Genomic DNA, 26,049 nt, shown 5'->3' with positions numbered 1-26,049 from the left:
ATCAGGGGTGTTAGCTGAAATGTTAGAGAACACAGAATCATCGTTACACAGGTTAAACATGCTCGGCTTCACAGTAGAATGCTTATACAGCATGATGGAGGACCTGAAAATAGAAGTGATATCTTTAGATATCAAATCCACACACACACACACACACACACACACACACACACACACACACACACACACACACACTCTCCCTCTGTCTGCAAGCCGGCTCGCTCACTCTATCAATCTGTTTTATCATGTTTAACTAAAATACAGGACTGGACTGTCTGGGCGGTAATATTGCGGTTCTATGCGGGAGGACTAGCCACGTTGCGTGGCTGTAATGCGCTCTCATTGGTTGTAGTGTGCACTAGATCGGGGCCGATAGCCCCAAATATCCATGCAATTTCCGTGAAATTTTGCATGCACATACCCACTAGGCCGAGGAAGAAATGCCACTCAAAAACATTCTAATCATCCTCATGGTGGCGCTATAAAGCGCCGATTTGCGTTTTTACCTATAACTGCACCGATCTGCGTGAAACTTTGCACACACACTTAGGCCAAGGAAAAACCTTTGCTCTGCATTTTTCACATCTGCCTTTTAGAGCGCCAACAGGAGGCTGACCTTTGTAAAACAATTTTTGTTGCTATTAGATTCTGTCCAAAAATCACACAAAAAGGTACACAGTATCTCTAGTCATGTGATCAAGACGGATATGTCCGATATTTCATATTCCATCCTAATTGGCTAACATTGCCTTCCAAAGTTTGCAGGATAGGTCAGTTTTGAACAAAATGCCTCAAATCATGAACGCAGCGTGCAATTTGCATGAAATTTTGCACGCACATTCCCACTAGGCTGAGGACGAAATGCCACCATTTTCACATTGGCCGGTTATAGCGCCACCAGGAGACCACAGTAATAACAATAACCATCTGATCTGGCGTAGACCTGTGCTCCGAGGAGCACTTTTTTATAGTTCCACATATGTTGTTCAAGGCAGTACAGTATGCAGTTAGTTTAAGTTTGGATCACTGTTCACTTTAACATATCATTACTGTCAAGCAATGTTTTTTCTTAAATGAATGCCCAACTTCATCATACAAGAGTGTCACTCTAAAGTAACGAAAATAGCTGATCTACAAACTCACAACGCATCACATCGCAACACATTGTGACCTTGTAGATCTGCTATTTTCACTAGTTTGTACAAGAACTGTACAAGTAGGTCGCCTACAAGTTAAAGTGGTTAAGTCTATCTCTGAGTTTTACAAATATTGAACCAATGAAAATGTATACAGAGCTTGTGACTAAATGATAACTACATTGGATTCATTGGAATTTTTTAAGTAATGATTTTGGAGATACAAGGTTTCCAATCGACTGCAACAATATGTAATATACAGTAGGTTAACAATAATGAATATTTTGCTAAGACCAGGACAAATACTATCCAAGTCTAATAAAGAATAAGTGTTATTGTGTCTAATAAGTCAACTTGATATCATACAGGTTATGTAACAGGAAAGAATAAATAGTTATTTACCTATGAAAAAGACAAAAATCGTCAGGTTTGGTGTCAACATCGTAATCCGGTATATTCTCTGTAGACTTATATTGCATGATGAAAGTCTCACACATTCTAACCAACTAACCACAAAAACCCATGTCTATCTACAGCATCATGTGTCCGTTGAGTGTTTAGAACACACCCACATTTACAACCGGTATTGACTGGAAGCGATGATGGAGGGCTTGTCTGAGGACGACCTAGAGAGAGAGGTATGCAGTGTGAATCTATCTCTGGTGGGACGCTATTGTAAAGACTGCACGCGCACGTCGCTTAACACCTACACAGGTCACACAATGGACATTTGATATGCATCTAGGCTCATTCCTTTGTTAATTCACCTGGGGTGACACCGGCAGTCGATAGCCTTTGTAAGGCGTTCCAAGGCCAGCGTGGGTATATAATCCCCCCCATCTGGTCCTTGGTCTGCCCCGGGGGCCTCCTCGCAGTGTGATATGCCCACTGCCTGATATGACCCCCCTTCATCTCCATTCATGCATAACCAATTAATTTTCCTGACAGGTTTATCTCTTTCTTTTTCAAATTAAGAATGTTAAACAATGTTTGGTTTGAAGGTGCGGTCTGTACTAGTGAACCCATATATCAAGAGCTTTGTCTTCTGGCTCAGCTCTCTTATCATCACAAAAGTGCGGTACAGCCTGCTGCTCCAATTCTCCAGCTGATCTCCCACTCCTTCCTAACCTCACTTGTGAACAAGACGCAGAGATACTCAAACTCCTTCAGTTGGGGCAAAACCTCATTATACTGTATGCTTCAAAGAGAGGTTTATTGAAAAGCAAAGAACAATCCAGAACAATGTTTCTTTCTCTCTGGGTCTGATCCATCAAACACAATTTCTGTTTCATGGGTGGAATATGAATTAAATCAGAAATGTAAAATAGAAGTCATCTTCAAAAGAATCCAAGACACACTGTAGTGCGCAAAATGTAAATACCTTTATTTTACATGCCAATAAAGTATTTAAAATTACACATTGCAACAACCTACAATGGAATCAGGGTTGTCGCCAGCAGTAACATCCACACCTACAGTATTGTGTTAAAACATTTAATAAAATAAAATATATAATACTTTCTCACCACAAAATAATAGTTTTCTCTATAGAATCGGCATGCACCTGTTTACAACTTTGACAGTCACCCACATCTTTATCTGGGAAAAACTGTAATAATATGACTCCTATATTTCATCCCTGGTTGGTGGAACTGGTGATTATCCTAGTGTCATTCTCTATGTTTACACACGCCCCACGTGCTGTCATCATGTTTACACAGACCTGGAGCTGCAGGATCTGAATGTGTTTTATTGTGTTCACACTGTGGTTAATGTTTATCCAAGAGCGAGAGAGAGAGAGAGAGAGAGAGAGAGAGAGAGAGAGAGAGAGAGAGAGAGAGAGAGGGGGGGGGGGGGGGGGGGGGGCAGTTTTAGGTCAGAAATTGTCCAAACTTCCCGTTTCGTCCATCCAATTACCTACCATTTACACTGTTTATAAGAACTGCATTTTAGTCTACTGTATGTTGGTCAACATTTACTGTATGCCTAAATGTTTTTACTGTACTTTCATGTGCATAACCTTTTATCACTTCATCATTTCAAGATTTATATCATTAAATGTTATTAATGGTAATAATACTCACACATATATGACTGCAGTACTGTACTGTCCAATGTAAAGTAACGTAGTAACTAAAATTCTCACTCACACTGAGGAAAGATGGCCTGGCTCAGTGGCTCTGTACTCTATCAACCACAATGCAAAACAGGAAGCTACAGTACAACTGACAAGTTCCACTCTTGGGTTTGGCAAAATGTCCCCCCCCCCCCCCCTCTGGGCCCCTGGGCTGCAGCCCTGTGCGCCTGTGGTTCCTGCATGGGGTGGGCTGGAATGTGCAGTACCTTTACTACTTCTTATTTTTTTACATTAACATAATGCTGTTACAATGCTAAAAACCCCCTCAGGGTTGAATGACCGACAACATGTTCAAATGGCAGTTTGACTGACACCACCTGCTGAAAAACAAGATAACATGCACTGATAATAACTGTTATAAATATGATCATAGACAGATTACATATCAGAGTTGTTGTGTACTGTAACCTGGGAACATATTCTTTAGTTAAGTATAAGTAGTTCTATTGTGATGGCTTGGAGCAACATGCGGGCATCCCCTCACATGAAACCTTGACAGATGGTCAAATCCGTCCCAACTTGTCACCTGTTTTCCGGTACAGTGTGAGAATGCATTGAACTTGGTTGATAGCTTAGTCCTAAGTAATGTAATGTGCAGTCTGTACTAACTCAATATTAACTAGAAAAAGTGCTCCTCAGAGCACAGGGCTCCGCCAGGTCAGGTGTGGGGCAGCAATGTTCGAAATTTGCCAGGATGGAATATGAAAAGTAGTACAGATCCATCTTGATCACTTGACTATAGAGATAATGTGTACCGATTTGCATGAAATTTGGATAAAGGAGTAATATCCAAAAATGTGTTTTACATAAGTCGGCCTCCTGGTGGCGCTATAAAAGACTATGTGAAAAATGCAGGGCAAAGGTTGTACCTTGGACTCTGGGGGGTGCACATACAAAGTTTTACACAGATTGGTGCAGTTATGGGTAAAACATGAATTGTCCTGTTATTGCACCATGAGGCTGATTTGAAGATTGTTTAGTGGCATTTCTTCCTCGGCCTAGTGGGAATCTGCGTGCAAAATGTCACGGAAATCGCGCGCTGTGTTCATGATTTGAGGCATTTTGTTCAAAACAGAGCACTCCTGCAAACTTTGGAAGCCAATCTTAGCCAATCAGGATGAAATATGAGAAATATGAAAAACCTGTTTTGTTTAAGAGATACTGTGTGCCGATTTGCGTGGTGTTTGGAGAAAATCTGTAGGAGTACTGTCAAATGTGTGTGTGTGTGCACAGTTTCACTGCGATCATGTCAACGGACGGATATTAGCTGTTCACACGCGGACAGACGGACAGGGTGCAAAACATACTCTCTCGCCATGCCTTTCGGCCTGGCGGAGACAAATTCAGACAATAACAATACTTATACTATTACTAATACTAGCTAACTGGCTGGTTTCAGAAATTGTCTACAGGAAATGTAATTGTATATACACCAGACTTTATCAAGACAGATTATAGAGGCTAAAACCGGTCTGGGCTAGGCAAATATATACCTGAATTACACTTCAAGCTTGTTTGCATAACGTTCAGTGGTGCCAACGGAACAGAGCAACCCTCAATGTCTATGCTGTACATACACTGATATGGCTTGGTAAGATATACATATTTTGGAGTTAAAAGGGAGGCATGCCTCTTATAATAACAATGGTAGATGGTATGTTTATGGTTTATTTGTAAGAGCAACTTTCTCCATCTTCCTCTATGGCATAGAGGAAAGGTGAACAAAGATCCCAAAGACCACAGACACCTGTGATGCAAATGACAGGTATAATGTGCTGTGCATTTTAGTTTTCAGAACTACCTATCTAGAACGATTTATACTGCGGAAAGATGCAGCCTCGAATATTATTAAGTAAGCAGATAGAGAGAGATAGAGATGCATAGTACATCACTCCAGAGTAGCCAATTCCTTTTTTTTTTTACCTATTCTTCTCCCCAATTTAGTCGTTACGCCAATTAATTCCCCCACATATTTTTGTGTTGTCACTGCAGTCACCTACTGACTCACCTGCGAGTGAGGAGCCCCCATCGGGAGGACGTAGGGCCTTCGTCCTACTCCTCCCTGCTGACAGGTGCCGCCTCAGCCCGTAGGAATACATGTAGTGAAAAATATCACCCTCCCTGCCCCAAACATGGGCCAATTGTGTTTGCATAGACGCCAGACAAAGTCGGATGCACCACGATGGATTCAAACCCACAACTTCATTGGTGATGGGCAGGGATTTTACCACTGCGCCACCCGAGCACCTTACTCTAGTGTTAGATTGATTGATTTTGTTTGCTATATTTTATATATTAAACCGACTAGAGTAGACAACCACGGATAACAGATAAAAGTGTGAGGTCATCTGGAGATAACTGTTAAGCTAGATGCCTTGATCTGAAATTCATCAACTGTTACTAACGTTAATGTTAGCCTATAACTCTCTCTCTCTCTCTCTCTCTCTCTCTCTCTCTCTCTCTCTCTCTCTCTCTCTCTCTCTCTCTCTCTCTCTCACTCTCTCTCTCTCTCTGTCAGAGCCAGTTAGTAGCCTCACTAAATAATGTTATACAGCCACGTTATGTGAAATCATCTGTGGTGGGTTACCTCCAAGTTACATTATATTAGGTTGTAGATTATTATAGGGATAATGTTGGGCCAAGGATATTTTACATGCCTATAGGTCAGTATATTCAAATCACATGCTAAATGAGTCAGAGAACACAGGAGGTACAGCCTCCAGAGGTATACAGAGGTATAGTGGCCTTTCAGAGAAAGGAACTCATGAAGAACTGAACTCCATGTCACCTTATTACACATAAAAGCCTGGCACAAATATTGAAACAGCCACTGTCTGAACTACAAAAATGTACTGAACAACAATGAATACAAATAGTGAAATTCTATTTCATGTTTGTATGATACATTTTCATAATAAATACGAAATAAATCGAAGGATAAGTGGGCACACTCATCAATACATTGTTTTAGAACCTCTGGTGCTGGTGCTGTCCATGGTGCTGATATTTGCTAACCCTAGGGCTTCTAGTGTTAGAGGACAGAGAGGTAGGTTACCAACCCGGCCTGTTGAGGCATAGTGAGTCTTAAAAGAGCTAGAGGATGGTTGTGTTATAGCATCCCGTAGCATACAGTAGCATTTAGCTACCATTTAGTTGGGTTGTTCTGATAAGATATCTCTTTCTTTCTTTTGTTTTCCTAAATACAGTTCCATTTATCCATCTTCATCCGCGTATCAGAAGTCGGGTAGGGGGATTACAGTTTCACCAGTGAATCCCAGACTTCCCTTTCCTGGGCCAAATTAACTACTTCATACTGGGGGATCCCAAGGCGTTTCAAGGCCAGCGTGGAGAATATAATCCCCCCATCTTGGTCTGGCCCGTGGCCTCCTCCCAACAGGAACGTATTTTCCTACATTTATGTTTTGTGCACATCAGGGAATGTCAATCTGGTGTTTGTTTATTAATTTTAACAATGGCTTTTATCTGTAATTTGCAAATGAACTCTATTGTATGTTAACCAAGTCAGTCACCAGAGATCTGGGGCAGCCAGAGATCTCATAAAAATATAAATGATATCCTGTAAGCTGATGGTTTCATTCCAATTTACACCCCCAACAATTCATACACAAAAGTGCCTGCAGGAGCACTTATGTCAATGTGCTGACAATGTTGGCAGAAAAAGGTTGAGGAAAGTATTACAGTAGCACTAAACTAAGCAAACTGCATTTAAAAGTCAGTGACAGATCATACATTTTTATTGTCTCCGCCAGGCCGTAAGGCATGGCGAGAGAATATGTTTTGCACCCTGTCCGTCCGTCCGTCTGTCTGTCTGTCCGTCTGTCTGTCCGTCTGTCCGTCCGTCTGTGACCAGCTAATCTCTGGCTCCGTTGGCTTGATCGCAGTGAAACTGTGCACACACACTCCCTGGATGCCAATTCAAAACCTCTGCCCCAAATTTTTTACATGGGCCTGTTATAACACCACCAGGAGGCCGCTTTTTGCGAAACTCATTTTTTGACAGTGCTCCTATAGATTTTATCCAAACGTCACGCAAATCGGTACACAGTATCTCTATAGTCATTAAACCAAACAGGTTTTTCATATTTTTCATATTCCATCCTTATTGGCTAAAAATGGCTTCCATGCAGGAGTGCTCCGTTTTGAACAAAAAGCCATAAATTATGAACACAGCATGCAATTTCCATGACATTTTGCACGTACATTCTCACTAGGCAGAGGAAGAAATGCCACTTGAAAATGTTCTAATCAGCCTCATGGTGGCGCTATTTCAGGCCGATTCGTGTTTTTATCTATAACTGCACCGATCTGTGTACAACTTTGTATGCACACTCCCTAGAGGCCAGGGAAAAACGTTTGCCCTGCATTTTTCATCTGCCTTTTGTAACGCCACCAGGAGGCCAACTTATATAAAACACATTTTTGGATATTACTCCTTCAGATTGTATCCAAATTTCACGCAAATCGGTACACATGCTCTCTATAGTCATGTGATCAAGACGGATCTGTTAGATTTTTCATATTCCATCCTCATTGGCTAAGATTGACATTGACAGTTTGCAGGAGTGGCCCGTTTTGAACAAAATGTTGCAAATTATGAACGCAGCATCCGATTGCGGTGAAACTCTGCACGCACATTCGCACTACGTTGAGGAACAAATGCCACCCTTTTAACATTGGCCTGTTATAGCGCCACCAGGAGGTCTAATATAGCAAAACATTTTTTTTTAACAAAACGCCTCAGATCATAAATGCAGTGGCCGATTGCCGTGCAAGGCCTGAAAAGAAATGGCACCCTTTTCACATTGGCCTATTGTAGCGCAAACCACAATAACCTACCTGACCTGGTGGAGACCTGTGCTCCGAGGAGCACTTTTTCTAGTTCATAGTGTGTTCATGGATTTGAGAATTTACAGACAGTGGTTGGGGCCTTCATTAGTTAAACTGAATCCATATTTCTTGTCTTGTATTCAAATAAACAAATTGCTTTTTACACTTTTGTGTGTCAAATGGGTGAGGACCTTTGTGCTCCTTTTCAAGTTGTTCTGTCATCCTGCTGCATGATAGTATTTCATGCCCCAGGGTTAAGACTCAGTAGAAAATGTACGTTTTAAAATGTTAAATAATTTCCAAAAATGTAAAAAAAATAATAATATGGATGTGGAAAAAAAGCTACAATATGTTTCTTCCTTGGCCTACTGGCAGCGGGCACAAGAAATTTGATTGTTCATTTTCCAGGTTAGCCCTGGACAGACACAAACAAACACAGAGACCCGCTTCTCTAGATGGCTCTGCCATGTCGACAAAAAACAGCCAAGTGGCCTTGCCCCTAAAATGACAAAATTGCAGGCCTGGCAGGCGGTATCAGAAAGCAGGTCAGCCAATCACGAACAAGGGCAGTCTCTTCAAAAGAGCTGTGGGCTTCCGTAAACTATTTACAGTAAAGGTAAAAACTTCAGACAATGAGTCTTTGCATCCTTTTTCTACTTCTGGTTGATACAAGTGAGTATTTTTGTATTTCCACTTGTGTTTGTGTGTGTGTTTCATTGGGTGTGGTGAACACCAATATTATATCATTTCATTCACACCTTTTGGCGGGACAGCCAAAAAAAGATGGACTTTTATTTCTGAATGTGACCCTCCATGGTTTGATTTATTGAACAGTTTTTTGGATAACGCACCAGAGTGGTCAGAGCGCAGTGGTAACTTCATGGTATAAAACCTGAAAATCTTTATGACATTTTAAACCATTTTATTCATAATCAATGACACAATCTCTTAAATGTTCTGCATTTGAACCTAATGTTATCCTCCAGCCTGTGATCCAGCTGTTATTCAACCTGCAGTCCTACATCAGGACAGTGGAGTCATTACAGCCAAGGTTGGAGAATCAGTGACTTTGAAATGCTTCTACCAAGAGAATGCTGAGATGCTTCTCTTGTGGTACCAGCAAGCTTTGGGACATAAACCTCAACTTGTATCAACTGCCATGAAGCATATCCACATACCAACGTTTTACAATGAGTTTAAGAATTTGAATTTCTCTGGAAAAAGCTACGTATTTCTGTGCGATGACAGATCTCGCTGCGGTTACGTTCGCTCAAGGAGTCTTCCTTAATGTCCAGGGTACCCATTCCAAGACTCAAGACATTACACAGCAGCCAGTAACAGAGTCAGTCCAGTTAGGAAACTGTGTGACTCTGAACTGTACTGTACACACTGACACCTGTGATGGAGAACACCCCACAGTCTACTGGTTCAGAAATGGCAGATCACAGCTTGGAATGGTTTATTCCCATGTTGGACAGTGCAAAGAGCTTTACAAAACGCAATCTACCAATCATAGCTGTGTCTATCGCCTCCCTATGGAGAATGTGACCGTGGCTGATGCTGGAACCTACTACTGTGCTGTGGCCTCATGCGGAGGCATACTGTTTGGAAATGGAACAAGAGTGGAGATTGTGGGTAGGTGATTATCCTATTATAACATGATATAAGATCTTGAATGTCTATAGTGCAAAACTTAATGCACACCAATGGCTGTGGTACGGTGCTGACTACAGGAAACAAACTTTAAAAAGGTTCCATATGAAGTTCATATCATTCTGATGAAGGCCAGCAGAATGATCCATGAATGACTTCATGGAGCCAGAGTGTGTGACACTTTTTTCTTCTTTTTAACATCCTGAATGACTGACAACATTACTGCTTGAATTGTCATTGCACATAAATAAACGTAAAAGTAAAAAGACATGTTTGCTTACCTTGGTGTTCCATCTAAACAGACGTGACCACAGTGTCTCTGCTCTTGGTGTATGGACTGGGTGCAGCACTGGCAGTTTCCTTGATCTCAATCTTTGTCTTATCGTACATCCTTTACAAAATGGACAGGAAAAGATGTCCTGAGGGCAGAGGTAGGTGGCATTCAACAAATCAAGAGAAATCTTCACATGGATTTTTTTTGTATAAGTTATATCGTATCTTCTATATGCAGAGAATACTTCTAATCCAAGCAATTCTGCAGCCTGTGATTCTGGGGTGAGTGTTATCTTCATATTCAATCACAGACACCCCAAATGTAACCCTAGGCTATACAGCATCACAAGATTGGAAAATTAAAATGTCTTCTCTTATCACATTTGTGGATTATTCACCCATTTCCTTTGATCTCACATTACGTCCTGTTATCTGTCTCATCAGGGCCAAGATGCTGACAACCTCCATTACGCTGCTCTGAGTGTGAACAATAACAGCAGACTAAGAAGACAAAGGGACAGTGAAGATGTTTGTGTCTACTCTGGAGTTAGACAATAGAACTAATTAGAGTGGAAATGTATTCTCACATGTCCCTGTTAAGCTTTGTTATTAGTCTTAACAGTTTAGCGTTCATTCCATGTAAGCTTCATTGCAGCCCCAAAAGCCAAAGGACCTGAATTGGAAGAACATCTTTCAATTCATAATGGCCAATGTACAATATAATGCAACAAATGTCTCAAAATGACAAATGGCATCAAAAGTGATCAAGAAAATCAATCAAAGAACAAGATTTTTGGGCAGGATTTCCTCTTTTGTCACAAAAGTGCTCACAAGACTCTAGCTGGCGCACTCATTCAATGCCATTTTGACTATGCTTGCTAAGAACTGAGCTTCAGACCTCTCATATGAACAAACTGATATGACTACTTCTCGACCTTTAGCCCATGACCCACCTAATTCAAACACTCTTTTCTAGTTTGGGATGGCTCAGGGTGGAAGACCCTGAGCCAGGGTTATTAAGCAAATATCATTGGGATTGGTATTTAAAATAGTCAAAGAGACGTTGCCCTCAGTGCCCTCAATACACTCATACATGTAGAACTACTTCTCCAAAGTGAGACACCCACAGCCACAACACATGATCTGGTACTACCCAAATTTAGAACAAACATGGGAAAGTTCTAATTCTACTGATCTGCCACCAAAATGTGGAATGCCCCGACACCATCCACTAAAAGATGTGTATCACTGTTTTCTTTAAAAAATGGCCTGAAAAAACACCTATCAGGAGACCAAAAGGGGAGGTACTGTAAATGTAATTTTCCCATCTCTTTTGTACATATTTTTTGTATTTGTTGATGACATGAATTATTGTGTTAATTTTGTATGCTACAGTATGTTGATGAATTGATACATAGGACCACAATTGAAACAGGACCTTTTTGTTATCCTTTTAGCTTTAATGTCTTACTGTACCACATGCTGTTTACATTTCTGATTAATAAAGTATTCAATCAATCATTCAAAAATACATTATTTGAATGTGGTGTGTTCACAGTGATCAGGTATGTTCTGACTGTGGGCAAAAGTCACAGGGGAGCTATAGTCATTATCCCTCACAGTCACAGCATGGTCAAGAAGACTCTCAAGTAAATACTTTGTCCTGATCATAATGTTGATGCAGTTTTCAACTTTCAACCTCAAGACTGACTGTAGCTGAAAGCTTCTGTTCTCACTGTGTGCTCACATTAGTTTGAGTTTCCATGACGACACTGAGGACAGGAAGTCAGGTCTGCAGCTTTAATGTCACAGCATCTTGCAGTGTAGAGGAGACAAATCTGATAAATATGTACTTACTGTGAGTTGTAGGTTGATATGTCATGTTGAATTTTCCTATGAAACAAACAAATATTGGAACACTGAAACAAATCACTGATCATGTACTACTGTACTGTACACATCACATACGCAGTCATAATTATTATGTCAGACACTGTACAATATAAATCTATCCAAAAAAAAAGCTGTTACTGGATTGAGTGAATGAATCCTTCTGACCTTTAAAAACGAAAACTACCACACACAACATATTGTACACTCCCAAGCTTTATTGTCCCAAGCCCCAAAACAAACTTTCATTTATATTTATTCCATTTATGGTTTTACATGATTACATGCATTACATTTTTGTTTTTTAGAGAGAGTGAGAGAGAGAAAGAAAGAAAGACAGACAGACAGACAGACAGACAGACAGACAGACAGACAGACAGACAGACAGACAGACAGACAGACAGACAGACAGACAGAGAGAGTGGGAGAGAGAGAGAGTTTGTGCTCAAGGCTCTGGAGGTTCTAGGTCAAATACAAAGTGCAGCGGAAACCTGTTTTGTTTTGGTGTGTAGACAGCTCACTGTGTGGGCGACTGGTCATGCCATACAGTACATATAGGAACAAACAAGACACACATCAATTGGTGTCTGTCTTTGAAGCAGGCAGTCCAAATGCAAGCAAATGCAAAGTATTTAATAATTATCCATATGATGAGTTCATAATTGAGTTGTTGGTGTCTATGGCTGTCATGTGTACACTACACTGTTACAATATGAAACACACTAAACACAATAGACAAAAGGTCATTTATATAAAAACAGAGTTCACTGTAAACCAGGGCTATTCAACTTCAGATGGCTCAGGGGCCACTCAGCAAAATACCAAAAGTCCAAGGACCGCAAGCTAAAAATGTCGGTCCAATTTGGGATTTTTCGATTTTGTAACACACTACACATTGTTATTGTTATAAGAAAATGTAAATTTTGACATCATATTTTTTTCACTGTACCTCTTTATTTTGTGTGTATGTGGCGTCAGTGTGTATTGCCGTAAGGCCAAAAATGTTTTGGGGGTCAAACCCCCGAAATGCATAGAAAACTATGCATTATACCTATAACACAATACAAACACAATGGTCTTACACCTGCATTAGGCTACTATTCATGATTTTCTTTTTAATGTATATATATTTTTTGGAGCCAAGGTGTGGCACCTGCCCTACCTTCTTGCCATACCCAATTGACGCCCCTGTGTATGTCTTGTTTTTGAAAAAAAAGGAAGCAACCCATATATTTGAACGGAAATGTATATTTTTTATCCTGTGCTTCACAATAAAAAATAAAAAATGGTTTGACCATGACGGGCCGCAGAGACGCTGCGTTGGGGCTGCATGCGGTCCGTGGGCCGCGGGTTGAGTTGCACTCATTGTTTACAGTGTAAACAATGTAAACATGGAATGGATGAACACTCCACACCAAATGTGGGTGAAGGATGTGATTTGTGCGCAATAATTGATCCAGAAAAATTTGAATAAACCTGTCAGTGAATCATAATCACGGTTAATCATCTATAGTAAGCCGTGTAGAAGGAACATTTTACTCCATGTTTTGATGTCTCACTACAGAGTAAATGATGACCTCTCTGTTTCTTTGTCTCCTGGTTGAGTTGTGGTTGAAGCTCAGAGCTGCATACTGCAACCTGTCAGTTGCTTCATCCTGCAGGGGAGTGGAGGGACACGTGTTATTCTCCAGTGTTAACACAAGGGGGAGTTGTGGATAAGTCACATACATGAGAAGACTCTCTTCAGTCAGATATTCTGTAGACCAGAGCAGATAATGTTTAGCTCATAATGCATATTTCTTTTCATTGTGGTGTTCCATTATTTTTAGAGACACACACGCAGGCACAATGTTCTTATAATTTTACTTTAAGTGCTGTCTCTTTGAGAATTTCCACCAAACAAATATCGTAGATCTATTCAAAATGAGCTTGACTGGATTACAACAGCCTGTGAAATAAGTGCAAGATTCAATATTCAAGAGATTGAAGAGGGTTCTGTGTCACTCACTCATACAGGTACAAGCATTTAAATGTTGTGCTATGTTCCACAGGAATGTTGAACAACAATACAATATACAAACAACATTTTTTGTATAAATAAATAAAGATTTAATAGTGCAGGCAATATAGTGTAGCAGCAATGGGGAGTGTGCATAATGTGGGGGAGAATGTTTTAGTAGCTAGGTACAGTAATGTGCAATAAAAGATATACAGTACACATACTATGCATACTGTATATATACTGTGTACAGCAGGGGTAGGCAACCTTAGGCACGGGTGCCAACATTGATCACTGGCACACTGGCATAAGTGTGACAGAGGTTTTTTTTCTTTTAAAATTAGACATTTAAATAGTCAGTTAAATGAAGTCCCCTCACATCTGTATGCAAATTACACCCTGCACATGATTCTACATTCATTCAAACTCCTAACTGTGACTGGGGAGGGAGTCTGGGAGATAGGTGGGTTATTGCTCTGAGTCTGATGATCATTATCTTGATGTGAAAGGGGAAAAAAGGTTGTAATGTATAGCCTATGGACAATCAAAATCAGTTAATCACTTCAATATGGCACACTGACTATCCAAAAAATGTAAACATGGCACTTCATGTCAAAAAGATTGCCGACCCCTGCTGTACAGTATACACTTACATAATACATTTATATATTTATTGATTGTTTTCTTTCTTCTTACTGTGATTTAGAATTGTACATTTGTTTTTATTTGCTTTTAACCTAAATGTTCAGTTTCTTTTTTTATATTTCAGACCCTAACCTCCTCGCCCTCAAGAGGCCTTCCCTCTTGCCACAGTTGTAAATAAGAATGTTTTTAATTGTCTGCCTGGTTAAATAAAGGGAAACAAACCTCTAGGCTGAGTTATAAAGTAATACAAATTACTAATAGATTCTTACCTTCTTTCCGTCTTTATTATCACAACAAGGTTTGCTGTGATGATAATAACACCAACCATTAACAGCAACCAACAATATGATGATCCTATCCTGCTGTCTTCATCTTCATCTGTGAACATTTGAAATCAACATTTGCTAAAATACATTATGAGAAAGATAGGACTGATAGGTTGTAGATCAAATACATGCTGTTTATGAACAGTGGTGGGACTGTCCTTACTTGTGAGGTTGTTGTCATTGCAGAGTGTTGTGATGTTAAGTGACAGTGATTTGTTATTAGCAGGGTTGGCAGCCACACAGCTGTAAGAGGAGTTCAATCCCTCCGTTTCTACAGTGAGAGGAAGAGAGGGAACAGTGCTGGTCTGGTTCAGTATCTTCTCTCCTTTGTACCAGTAGAGAACTGTCTCATCATCCTTCTCTATAAAACACACCAAGCTGCAGCTCTCACTGCTCACATCAAAGACGTTCACAGCAGGCATTGGTGCAGGTTCTGAGGACACATTTAGTGGACAATCAAGACATGGAATTATTTATCTGCATTTGGAAACCATAAATCACACTTTAAGTGAGCCAGAATTAGGGTTAGTTGTTGTTGGCAGGCAACAGGCTGTTTTTACATTGTTTATACATCTCTATGTACATTTTATTAGAATTATTTACAAAGATGTGGTTACAAAGTTGTCGTACCATAAACAGTGATATGATATAATGTAAAGGCACTTGTAGTTTTATCTTCTAATTTATAAATCCCTGAATCATTTCTTTGCAGTCCTGTGATTGTAAACAGTCCAGAGTCTTTATTCCAGTGAAGTTTGTCCTTGAAATGTTTCTCCATGATCGTGCTTTCCCTCTTGACCACCACAGCAATAGCTGAATCATTTAGATATAGAATTCCGTCCTGCATTTTGGGGGTAGGTAGTGTGATGAATCCTCCAACAGTTAGGTTCTCCTTCACCACCGTCATATCAGATGTGTTCATCACTGTAAACATGAGGTGATATGACTGTCAGAACAACATTAGCACAATTCACAAATTCACAGATGTTGTGTAAACAGCCCCTTAACAGTTGGATGGAGGGAAACTCTATTCCTATTCAAAGTCTAGAGTCTGCTAGAGATTAATTAAGGCTATGCATTTAGCAGATGCTCTTATCCAGAGTGATTTATTAACAGTAAGAACATTCCTGCTGTGACTCCTCTTTGCTACTGTACCTTTTTCCTAAAGGGGACATACTTTATTTCTCTACATTTATCCTTAATAACTATTGCCACACTTGCCAGACATTAGGTATTTCATAATACCTAATGTCTGTTTAGAATGTTTTAAACACTTGGCTATACAAAACCAATGTTTCCGTTCTCACGCTTCTGAAGAAATGGTTCCACTATCTTGGTTTTGTGACCATGTCATAGCAACTGTATTTCCTAGTAACCTTCATGTATGGAAACCACTTGTCCTATTACTGGTTTTAGACCCCTCTGAGTTCACGGACAGCACACCACAGACAATTTCCTGTTTCGATACATACTGTACGTACATGTTCCAGTGAAAAACAGAACGGAAACCTCTGTAGATTCAAATGGCAGGTTTCATGACAGAGGTCTTCTACCATAACTTGAACAGCACCGCTAAGCTGAGGAGCTTTGATGGTGACGAAAGCATTGTCTCTATGCTCTATTATAGTCTATTATAGAATCTATTTGTCTGCTGGTTTAGTAACTTGAGAGTTAAAAACAAGTCCCTCAGTAACATGGTTAAATCCAACAGTACAAAATACAATACTAAATAATCAGCTAGCAGCATGCCTCTCTCCATGAAGGGGAGTAAAAGTCATATTCTTTATCTCTCAATCTATTGAATGTTTGATTTGTTTGGGTGCGTGAGTTGAACTCACTCACTTAAAAGGGTAGTTGTATGATTTGTATGTGAGCATGGGTTTCCGAGGCTAATGTGAATGGAACATCACATACAATTATGCATACTGTAAGTCAATGTCTTGTGTCAGTGACCACAAAACTACAAGAAAACAGTTTCGTTAAAATGTACAGACATATGTAATGTAGCATTATGTGTGTGAAAGAAATGAATAACTTGATCTGAAGACCTCCAGGTCAAAATATTGGCTCATTAAACAATTACATTTATTTGCATTGGGACTACGTATAATTTTCTCTGCTTTTCTAGTTCCTGACTTTTGCTGATTCTCACCCATATAGGCTCTGCACCCTGCCACCCTGTCTTCGTGTATTCTAAAAAATAAAACAGTAAGATAGCGGCAAAGAAAAACTGAAAATGTCCATCCCTAGCACAGACCATGCAGATGTCTGCCCATTCATGTATTTCTTTGGTGACAATAAATTGGGCGAGTTTACAAGCGTCCTGCTCTTGTCTCTATCTCACTGTTGGGTTCCACACATGCCGTAGGTAGTTACACCCTCATCACATACGTTACAAATGATCTAATGTCCAAATGGTCAACATCAATTTGGATTGTAAGGAGCAGCATAGACTCTAGGGGCTGCTAGCTGGGATTTTAGACTTGGGGGGCAGGTGGATGGGCATGAGGTGTGCAGCAGACGGGCAAATTGATAATCTGCGTAGGTGAAGGGCCATGTTTTTCCCCGCCAGCGAGTCTTTTGTATTTGCAGGACTTGGAGGAGAGGTGCAGTAGGGGTCTCACTTGCAAATCAGCAGCATATTGCAATTTTGAACAATGTCCACGATATGTCCACGATATATACTTGTCTTTTTACTTTGATATGAATCCCTCAAGCTGGGAAACATAATTTATCATGTTTATTATGTTATGTTATTCTAACACACACGTGACAGAGGTTAAATGCTTGTACCCAACAAAACTGTTGTGTGCCATTATAACACCAGAGATTCGAACACTGGTCTCCGTGCGGGAAGGGACACTAAAGCCAAACATCTTAACCACTAGCCTAAGAGGGAATATAAACATGTATGATATAAAATATATGTAAGACCAGTATCAAACCTGTCCAAACAGTATTTAAACAACGTGTAAGACCAGTATGAAACCTAGTATCCAGACAGCATAAACATGTAAGACCATCCTCAAATCCATCTAGAGATTCTAGACAGTATATGAACAAGCCTTCAGCATCTTAGACGGTCAAATGAACATCACTGTGACATTTTAAGCATGCATGACTTTCTCAGTTCGGACAATCTGGTGATGCATTACAGGTAGGTCTATTAGTGCTGTCACCAGAAGTGACCGAGTGCACTATACCAGCAAGAGAAAGTTGTTTTAGTCAATTGTCCTTGTTTAGCCAACATGCAACAGCAGAAAATGCGGTAAAACTTCCCAGCACATGGCAGAAAAAACACTATGCAAGTCTAACACAACATTATGTAATAGTCTAAAGACAACATGATATACAATTAAGAATAAACAGTAATTCAGTAGAGTTAAAAGATTACCTATGAAAAAGAGCAACAGCGTCAGGTTAGGTATACCCATCATAATGCATCAGATTGTGTCTCATCAGGTTTATTCTCTGTAGGCTTCTATTGCATGATGACAGTTTCCTCTACCTATAACCCTAACTCCCAACATCCGATATAACCACCCCCAACCCAAGAGAGGTGTTGATTAATGCTGATGGTCATAACATGTTACTCATCTAATTTTTATTTTAATAAATTGTTGCTGATTGTAGGCTTATCATTGAAATAAACACACGCACAGTATTTCTACAGTGTGGCATTGCTACTTGTACTTAAGTACAAAATGTGAGTACTTCTTCCACCACTGGTGATAACCTACTGATCTACTACTCTGGATATACAGGGGTGATACTCCAGTATCATTTGATTCACGGCTTTCCTTGCTGTAAGATACTGTGATGTTAGTTTTGTCACAACTTGGCTGAGATGTTACATACTGATGTATGTGAACATGAACTGCTGTTTCTCTGAGGACGGAAATGCACCATGTTAGTATGTGTGACTAATTCTCTCACTGACACTGAGAAAGGTGGTCTCCACTCTGTAGACCACAATTCAAAACAGGAAGCTGTCGTCTCTGCCTACAACGGACAACTTCCACTGTTGGGGTTGACAGACTTTTGCAAACATGAATGAACCACAGAATACAAAGCAGAGGCCAAGTCACGTTTTTACATAGAGAAGTATAATGTTGGGCTCTGGTCTAAAGATAATAATACTTATATGAATTAAGTTTTACATTCGATATTGTAACTATAATAACAATGACAGATTGTGTGTTTATGGTTTCTTCATAAGAGCAACAGTCTGTGTAGACTAGGAAAGGTGAGCAAAGGTCTGCGACCACAGATGCCTGCTGTACATTTTAATAGTTCTTAGAACTTGCAGATCCTGCAGAAAGAAGCAAGCATCCAGTATTATGTTCATAAGCAGACAGAGAGAGAGATAGTATGTAGAGATGCATATACTGTATCACTGTCGTATCTGAATGATTCGTGTTGTTTACTAGGTTGGGTAATGTTTGCTTGAATATACTGTACGTGTGAAGTTATGCTCTGTTACATGCAAATGTGTATGTTGTGCACATCTTTAAATTGCCCTAAATGTGCTGCCACAAAAGAGCCAATAGAGTGATTTACTTTACTTTACTGAGGGGCTTTTCAGTATTATAGTTATAGTCCAGTGGTGGACAAACGTTTTGGCTTAGGGTCAAATTTAGAAACAACTTAGGCTACTATGGCGTACAGTAAGTGGGGGCAGTTTTGGGGACAGTTTGCAAAAAGGTACAGTGGTACGTTTATACAAATGGTGCTAAAAAGGATAACACAAAAAAGCACTCAGGGCTTGCTTCCATTGTGGTCCTGTGTATTCAATTCATCGAGGTCAACTACCTTTGTTCAAAGATGACTGAAAACGCCTCAATCACCTGCTTTTCATGCACACCCATGAACAGCTGAGTTTCCTGAACAAGGTGTTTGAGAGCATTTAGAGGGAATGACAGGTGAACCCAGTATTACTTTGGTAAATAAGGGAATAACTGTGACTGCTGTCCATGGTGCTGAATTGATTGGTTGTTTCCTATAACTTAAATAGTGTGGCTGCTGTCCATGGTTCTGAATTGATTGGTTGATTTCTTTTTATATTATTGCCTTGTCAACATGAAGTGCACAATTGATTTGGTCATATTTGGGCAAAACCCCCAGACAGAAATATAACATACACACATAAAGATTTCCATCTTCGTTTTCATTCATCACAACATCATATGTAGGCCTAGTGATAAATGAATGATGCATTCAATGATTCATTACACAGAAATATTGGAAAATATGAATAGTTAAATAATATTGGATGGTATTCTTTTCTTTTATATAATGTAATGGTAATCCATAATTGCATTTCATGCCATTTAGAGCATCACTCACATTATAGTTTCCAAAGTAATAGCTTTTTTTTGCTGTTAAATATCAGTCAGTGTCTCCCTCTACTGTCAGCAGTTGACAGACTGTCATTCATTGGTAGTCTCATGCTGACAGCCCATACTCAGTGTCCATAGTCATAAACGTACTCTGTGATCTTTGTCTTTAGTGGCCTACAGCAGTGGTTCTCAAAGTGGGGTCCAGTGTCCCCCGGTGGTCCTTTAGGGGTCACAGGGGCCCTGGGAGGGGGTCTGCAGCTAAATCATTTGATTGTTGGGAGCCAATTTGGTGCCAATTTGGTGTACAAATTGGACCCTTACAAGTGGAACAAATCACTGGATCCTTATGGGTCCATTTGGTTCCATTCGTGCACTCTCTCAGCTGTATGTGGGTCTGTCTGTGGTCTAATGCATATAAACTGGGGGTCCAAATTAAAATATTTGAGAACCACAGCCTGCAGTGCGCCTCCTCGGAAAAAATGTGTGCACCTCGAAAAACAAGGGATCAGAAGACAATGTGTGACATATACTTTCCCTGAACCGATTATTTCACAAATCCTACCCCAATCATTCAATAATGGTTTAAGTATTTATTCATAATAGCTTGTAAAACTCGCCTCTCGGACTTCAATGCATTCCGGCGGCATCCAGAGTTCCAGCCTCACAGTGAAGTTGACGTCGCTTAGAATGTATCTGACATCTCCTTCTTCAATGTACTCCTTGCGTCTACCCGGAAGTTCATTGCATTGATTGGCCCTTCCTTGGCCAACCCAAGCCCCCAGAACAGCGCAGAATGGTTGAAGCTTCAGAAGCCTGGTGGCTAAATCTGGTATTGAGGACTTTCGCATTTAGGACGCTACTGCGCATACTTCTATCGTCTGAACCGCAAGTGCGCCTGCTCCATTGGCTCCAATCCAGGAAGTAGAGGTACTTTTGGGTGCTTCATGCGCTGGTGAGCAACTTTCATTGAAATGAATAGGTGGGGGTGGGGCAATCCGCTATCCGCCCTCTAGATATATTATAACTCTGACTATGTGGCCAACCCACCGAGAGATACATTTAGTAGCATGTCCATGTTTTGATATAAATCATTCTAAACATGACTTTACTACAGACACTGAAGTCCTTGATCAACCAGCGTCTCTGTGCTGCTGCTGAGGAGCTATTTGGAGACATTGAGATCATCCTAACAGAGTACGAGGACGAGACTCTCCGCTCCAAACAACACGTTGAAAACCAACCAGACCAAAGTCCAATACTGGACGTCGAACTACACACAGCAGGTCGGCACACACAACCACTACACTGCGATTTAAACCAGTCTAAACACTGGTTCAATACAGTTTGAAATGAATTCAAGTTAGCAGAAGCAGGCTGATCTATAGGCGGCATAAATCCTTGTTGTACTCACCCAATAATTAATTACATAGATTTGGAGTCAGATAATGTCATAGTTCAGGGGTCTTCAACGTTTTCAGGCCAGGGACCCCCTAGCTGAGAGAGAGATGAGGCAGGGACCCCCCTCTATATTGTATAAAATTGTGTTTCAGATTCAACTTTTTTTGTTCACTAGGTCTGCTCTTTTTCCCCTCTACGCCAAACACCTCTTTACCAAAAATAGCCGATCTACAAGCCGGTGTTTGTTGGGAGGCGTTGCGAGCTTGTAGATCTGCTATTTTTGGCTAAAGTTCTGCTCAGAAAAGGGATGCTAGGGTTCAAGTGGTTAAGGTAAAAAAAAAATCATATCACACAAAGATTTGGCGGACCCCCTGTAGTAACTCTGAGGACCCCCTGTTGAAGACCCCTGCTCTAGTTTCATATCCATTTGAATGTTCTGGCAGAAAACGTGTGTTTAGTAATATATATCCATATCCACTTTTCCATGAGCTGCACACTAGAAAACACTGGTGGTGGATAAGAAACGAATCAGCAGGAGAACCCTAACCATTTCCCATTTCCCCCCCCATTGTTTGACTGTACTCCTACAGATTTTGTCTAAAAATCCCTAAGCAGGAGAATCAATCTTATTCAAAAAGCAGATCACCTCAGAAAGCACTTAGTTTCTCTCTGCTGACGTTACCTTCTCTCCCCCTAGATCTCCCACTCTTTAATGTGTGTAAAGAGGAGGCTTCCCCTGAACAACAGGGGAGGAGCCCCAGTCTGCTCCATGCTGAACCAGAGTCTCCACAGATTAAAGAGGAAAAGGAGGAGGTGCTACTTCAGAGACCAGAAGAGGCTCATGGGTCAATGATGACATCACTAGATGGGGAGACGATGGACGACACTCTCTCAGGTAAAATACAGTCACTATGAATAGTGACTGTATTTATAACACACAAAGCTGAGTGTTGGTGGCTTTTTCGGTTGGACTTCCATCAGACAAACAACATGTGACAGGGTCTCTCTCACACACACACGCACACACGCACAGCGTGCTGACTTTCATCAATTACAAATAAATACATAATCTTTTTTTTAAATGATGCAACCTGCCTACCAATGTGGTCACTGGTCAGCGGGTTTCTGAACTGTCCACTGCCCTCCTCTGAGACACACAGCTTGTAGATAGAATTAGTGCCCTGCTGCCATGTATGATATTAGCGAGGGACAATAATATGAAGACGGGGATGAAAATGGTTGAAGAGCTCCTTTTAATGTTAATGTACCAAATAAAAACTTGAAAGTGAAAAATATTTCACTTTCAAACATGTTTGGGATTTTGACGTCTACTCATGTTTTTGTGAGCACCCCAGATAGTTTTTAAGTTGCTTGATTCAGTATTTAGATATTCGATATACATTTTATCAGACATGCCCCCTTCCTATACAAACCCATTGTAACTTCTAAATACTGAATCAATCTTAAAAACTGTCTGGGGTGCTCACAAAAGCCTGAGTATACGTTAAAATTACCCCAAACTAGTTTGAAAGTGAAATATCCCTTTAAATAAAGATTGCTATGCCCAAATCAATCGTTCACTTTACGTAGGCAAGGCAATAATATATTAAAAAAAAATGTTTTACTTCAGCACCATGGACAGCAGCCACACTATTCAGTCACAAAGTCAAAAGGCTTTTTATTTTTAGGTTAGATTTAGGTGTGTTTAGACTAGATTTAGGTGTGCCAGTGTGCAAGCATTGACCATAGTGACCATAGTTTTACCCCCTGTCCGTCCGTCCATCCATGTGTGTGTGTGTGTGTGTGTGTGTGTGTGTGTGTGTCGCCCCCTCCGTCTGTGGACAGCTAATCTCTCGCACCGCTTGATCGCAGCGAAACTGTGCACACACACTCCCTGGATGCCACAGCAGAACCTCTGGCCCAAATGTTTCACATGGGCCTTTTATAGCGCCATCAGGAGGCCGATTTGTGCAAAACACATTTTTTGACAGTACTCTTACAGATTTTGTCCAAGTATCCCACAAATCGATACACAGTATCACGGGTCTTCGAGATTTTTCATATTTCATCCTGATTGGCTAAAATTGGCTTCCAAAGTTTGCAGGAGTACTCTGTTTTGCAATTTCCGTGAAATTGGGCCGTTTTTTTTCTTCAAATCAGCCTCATGGTGGCGCTATAACAGGCTGATTTGTGTTTTTACCTATAACTGCACAGATATGTGTAAAACTTTGTATGCGCACTCCCTAGAGACCAAGGAAAACCCTTTGCCCTGCATTTTTCACATTTGCATTTTACACATTTTGTCCTAACATCATGCAAATCGGTACACATTATCTCTATAGTCTTGTGATCAAGATGGTTTCGTCTGATTTTTCACATTCCATCCTGATTGGCGAATTCCGAACATTGGTGGCCCACAATAAACTACCTGACCCGGCGGAGACCTGTGCTCCGAGGAGCACTTTTTCTAGTTTCAGCATGAAATCAAGTGGTAAGGAAGTTGAGTAAAAGGAGATTCAAACCTTATACAATACAAAACTGAGACAGTGTTTTTCACTACAGTCAAAGTGTACTGTGTTAGACTAGTTACAGCCCATAACAAATGTCTTTAATAAATGAGGATGGGTTATGGTTTAGAAATGGAGCATTTATTTACAGCGGAAGTTCCTCCAACTACCACAGATATAAAAACAGCATGGAAAATTTCACACATGTAATGTTTACTCATGTAATCTTTTGCCTAGACTTCCTGCATCTACCTATGTGTAAAGAGGAGGCTTCCCTTGAACAACAGGAGAGGAAACCCAGTCTGGTCCAGGAGGACCCGGAGCCTCCACAGATTAAACATGAACAGAAGGAGCTGCTTCAAAAGCCAGAGGAGGCTGATGAGTCAACGTTGACATTCCTCATACTGAAAAGTTTATATGATGATGAAAATGGGGAGACAGAGCCTCTAGCCAGCACCTCAACTGAACACATGAAAACACAATCTGTGGTAGAGGACTATGGAGCATCACAACAAACTGGTGATGTCCAACTCCTCTCTTCACACTGCTCTGAATCTGACACTGAAGACAGTGATGTGTGGGTGGAGACCAGGGAAGACCAGTCAGCTTTAAACACACTGAAATCACACAAGACACATATGGAAGTACAAACATTGCCTTTGAGCAACACGCTCTCCCAGGACCTGAAATCGTCAAATCAAACTCCAGCCATGAGGAATCACTCAGGGAAGAACCCCATCAGTTGTACAGTTTGTGGCAGATTCTTTGGTCAAATGAGTGATCTAAAAAAACACACAAGGATTCATACAGGGGAAAAGCCCTACAGTTGTACAGTGTGTGGTAAACTCTGTACTCAAAGGAGTTATTTGAAAGTACACATGAGGACTCATACAGGCGAAAAACCCTTTATTTGTGCAGTTTGTGGCAAAGGCTTTGGTCAAAATGCACATCTGAAGACACACATGAGGATTCATACAGGAGAAAGGCCCTTTATTTGTATTGTTTGCAGTAAAGGTTTTACTCAAAGGATTTCTCTGGAAATACACTCAAGGACTCATACAGGGGAAAAACCCTTTATTTGTGCAGTTTGTGGCAAAAGCTTTGGTCAACTGTATGATCTAAAAAAACACATGGTGTCTCACACAAGGAAAACAAACTTTACTTGTACAGTGTGTGGCAAATGCTTTGTTCAAAAGACACATCTGCAGAAACACATGGAGGTTCATACAAGGGGAGAAAGCTATTAGTAGAACACTAACAGCCATCTTTTACCATATGTTAGGGATAAAAGTCATAGATACTAAAGTAGAGGAATCGCACAATCTGACAATATCAACATGACTAAATTAAAATTAATGTATCTGTTTCTCAATGTGCAAAAGAATATTTGCCCTGAAATTCCATTATGAAACAAACACAAGGAGCAACAAAACATCCTATCCATTGGGCAGATAGGACCCGTACTAGATCAGACTTGAAGGTCATATTCGAAACATGTTGACATTGTTTTACTTGTTCAAATATGAACTAAGCCTGACATTAAAGTTTTTAACCTACAGAAGAGTGCTGTGGATTCCCCCCTTCCCCCTTTTTTCCTTGATATTTTCCCCCTTTTTAGCCAAAGAGCACCTCACAAGTGTTATAGCACTCCTTTCCTAAAAAAATAAATAAACAGAAAAAATATGAAATATAAGAAAAACTGACTAATCCAAAAGGGTTCACATAATTTCAAGTATGACAAGTAGTCTATGGCAGTGGTTCTCAAACATTTTAATTTCAAGGACCCCCAAATAAATTTGTATTTTGGGGGTCCATCTGAAAATATTTTGGGACTCTCATACAAGATTTGTGATGTTAAAATAGCAGATCTACAAGCTTTCAACACGGCATATCGCAAT

The 26,049-nt window shown here is 40.4% G+C and overlaps 2 protein-coding genes across 4 annotated transcripts in view; one reads left to right on the top strand and one right to left on the bottom strand.

Moving 5' to 3' along the window:
* The window catches only part of LOC311058786 (SLAM family member 6-like), a 29,818-nt gene extending 11,458 nt beyond the window's left edge, over positions 1-18,360 (bottom strand). The window contains exons 1-5 of one of the 3 annotated variants that reach the window (XM_084076259.1): positions 18,302-18,360; positions 15,538-15,831; positions 15,071-15,340; positions 14,851-14,959; positions 13,338-13,592 (exon numbers count right to left, since the gene is read on the bottom strand). In XM_084076259.1, coding sequence (XP_083932385.1) covers positions 13,556-13,592; positions 14,851-14,959; positions 15,071-15,340; positions 15,538-15,831; positions 18,302-18,344 — 753 coding nt within the window. In that variant the 5' untranslated portion in view covers positions 18,345-18,360 and the 3' untranslated portion in view covers positions 13,338-13,555. Of the gene's footprint in view, positions 1-1,538; positions 13,593-14,850; positions 14,960-15,070; positions 15,341-15,537; positions 15,832-18,301 lie in introns of those variants that run through there. The other 2 variants (XM_084076260.1, XM_084076258.1) reach the window with 2 other exon arrangements.
* A 2,949-nt stretch (positions 18,361-21,309) lies between these two features.
* LOC311057716 (uncharacterized protein) lies at positions 21,310-25,478 on the top strand. The gene is made up of 3 exons (XM_084074750.1): positions 21,310-21,529; positions 22,342-22,539; positions 24,389-25,478. Exons 1-3 carry the CDS (start codon positions 21,346-21,348, stop codon positions 25,396-25,398), a joined length of 1,392 nt encoding a protein of 463 aa, XP_083930876.1. The 5' UTR covers positions 21,310-21,345; the 3' UTR covers positions 25,399-25,478.
* Positions 25,479-26,049: the final 571 nt, after the last annotated feature.

The sequence above is a fragment of the Gymnoscopelus microlampas genome (genome assembly GCF_963454915.1).
Source record: "Gymnoscopelus microlampas genome assembly, chromosome: 2".
Taxonomy (NCBI): Eukaryota; Metazoa; Chordata; class Actinopteri; order Myctophiformes; family Myctophidae; genus Gymnoscopelus; species Gymnoscopelus microlampas.
Note: the sequence above shows the minus strand (reverse complement) of the source record. Positions and strands in the feature narration are given on the sequence as shown.

Bases quoted from the DNA above. Each gene is read 5' to 3' on its own strand.
- LOC311057716 (XM_084074750.1), top strand. From the start codon at position 21,346: ATGACTTTACTACAGACACTGAAGTCCTTGATCAACCAGCGTCTCTGT. The intron at 21,530-22,341 runs GTCGGCACACAC...CTCTCCCCCTAG, and splicing joins CGTCGAACTACACACAGCAG to ATCTCCCACTCTTTAATGTG. The intron at 22,540-24,388 runs GTAAAATACAGT...TCTTTTGCCTAG, and splicing joins GATGGACGACACTCTCTCAG to ACTTCCTGCATCTACCTATG.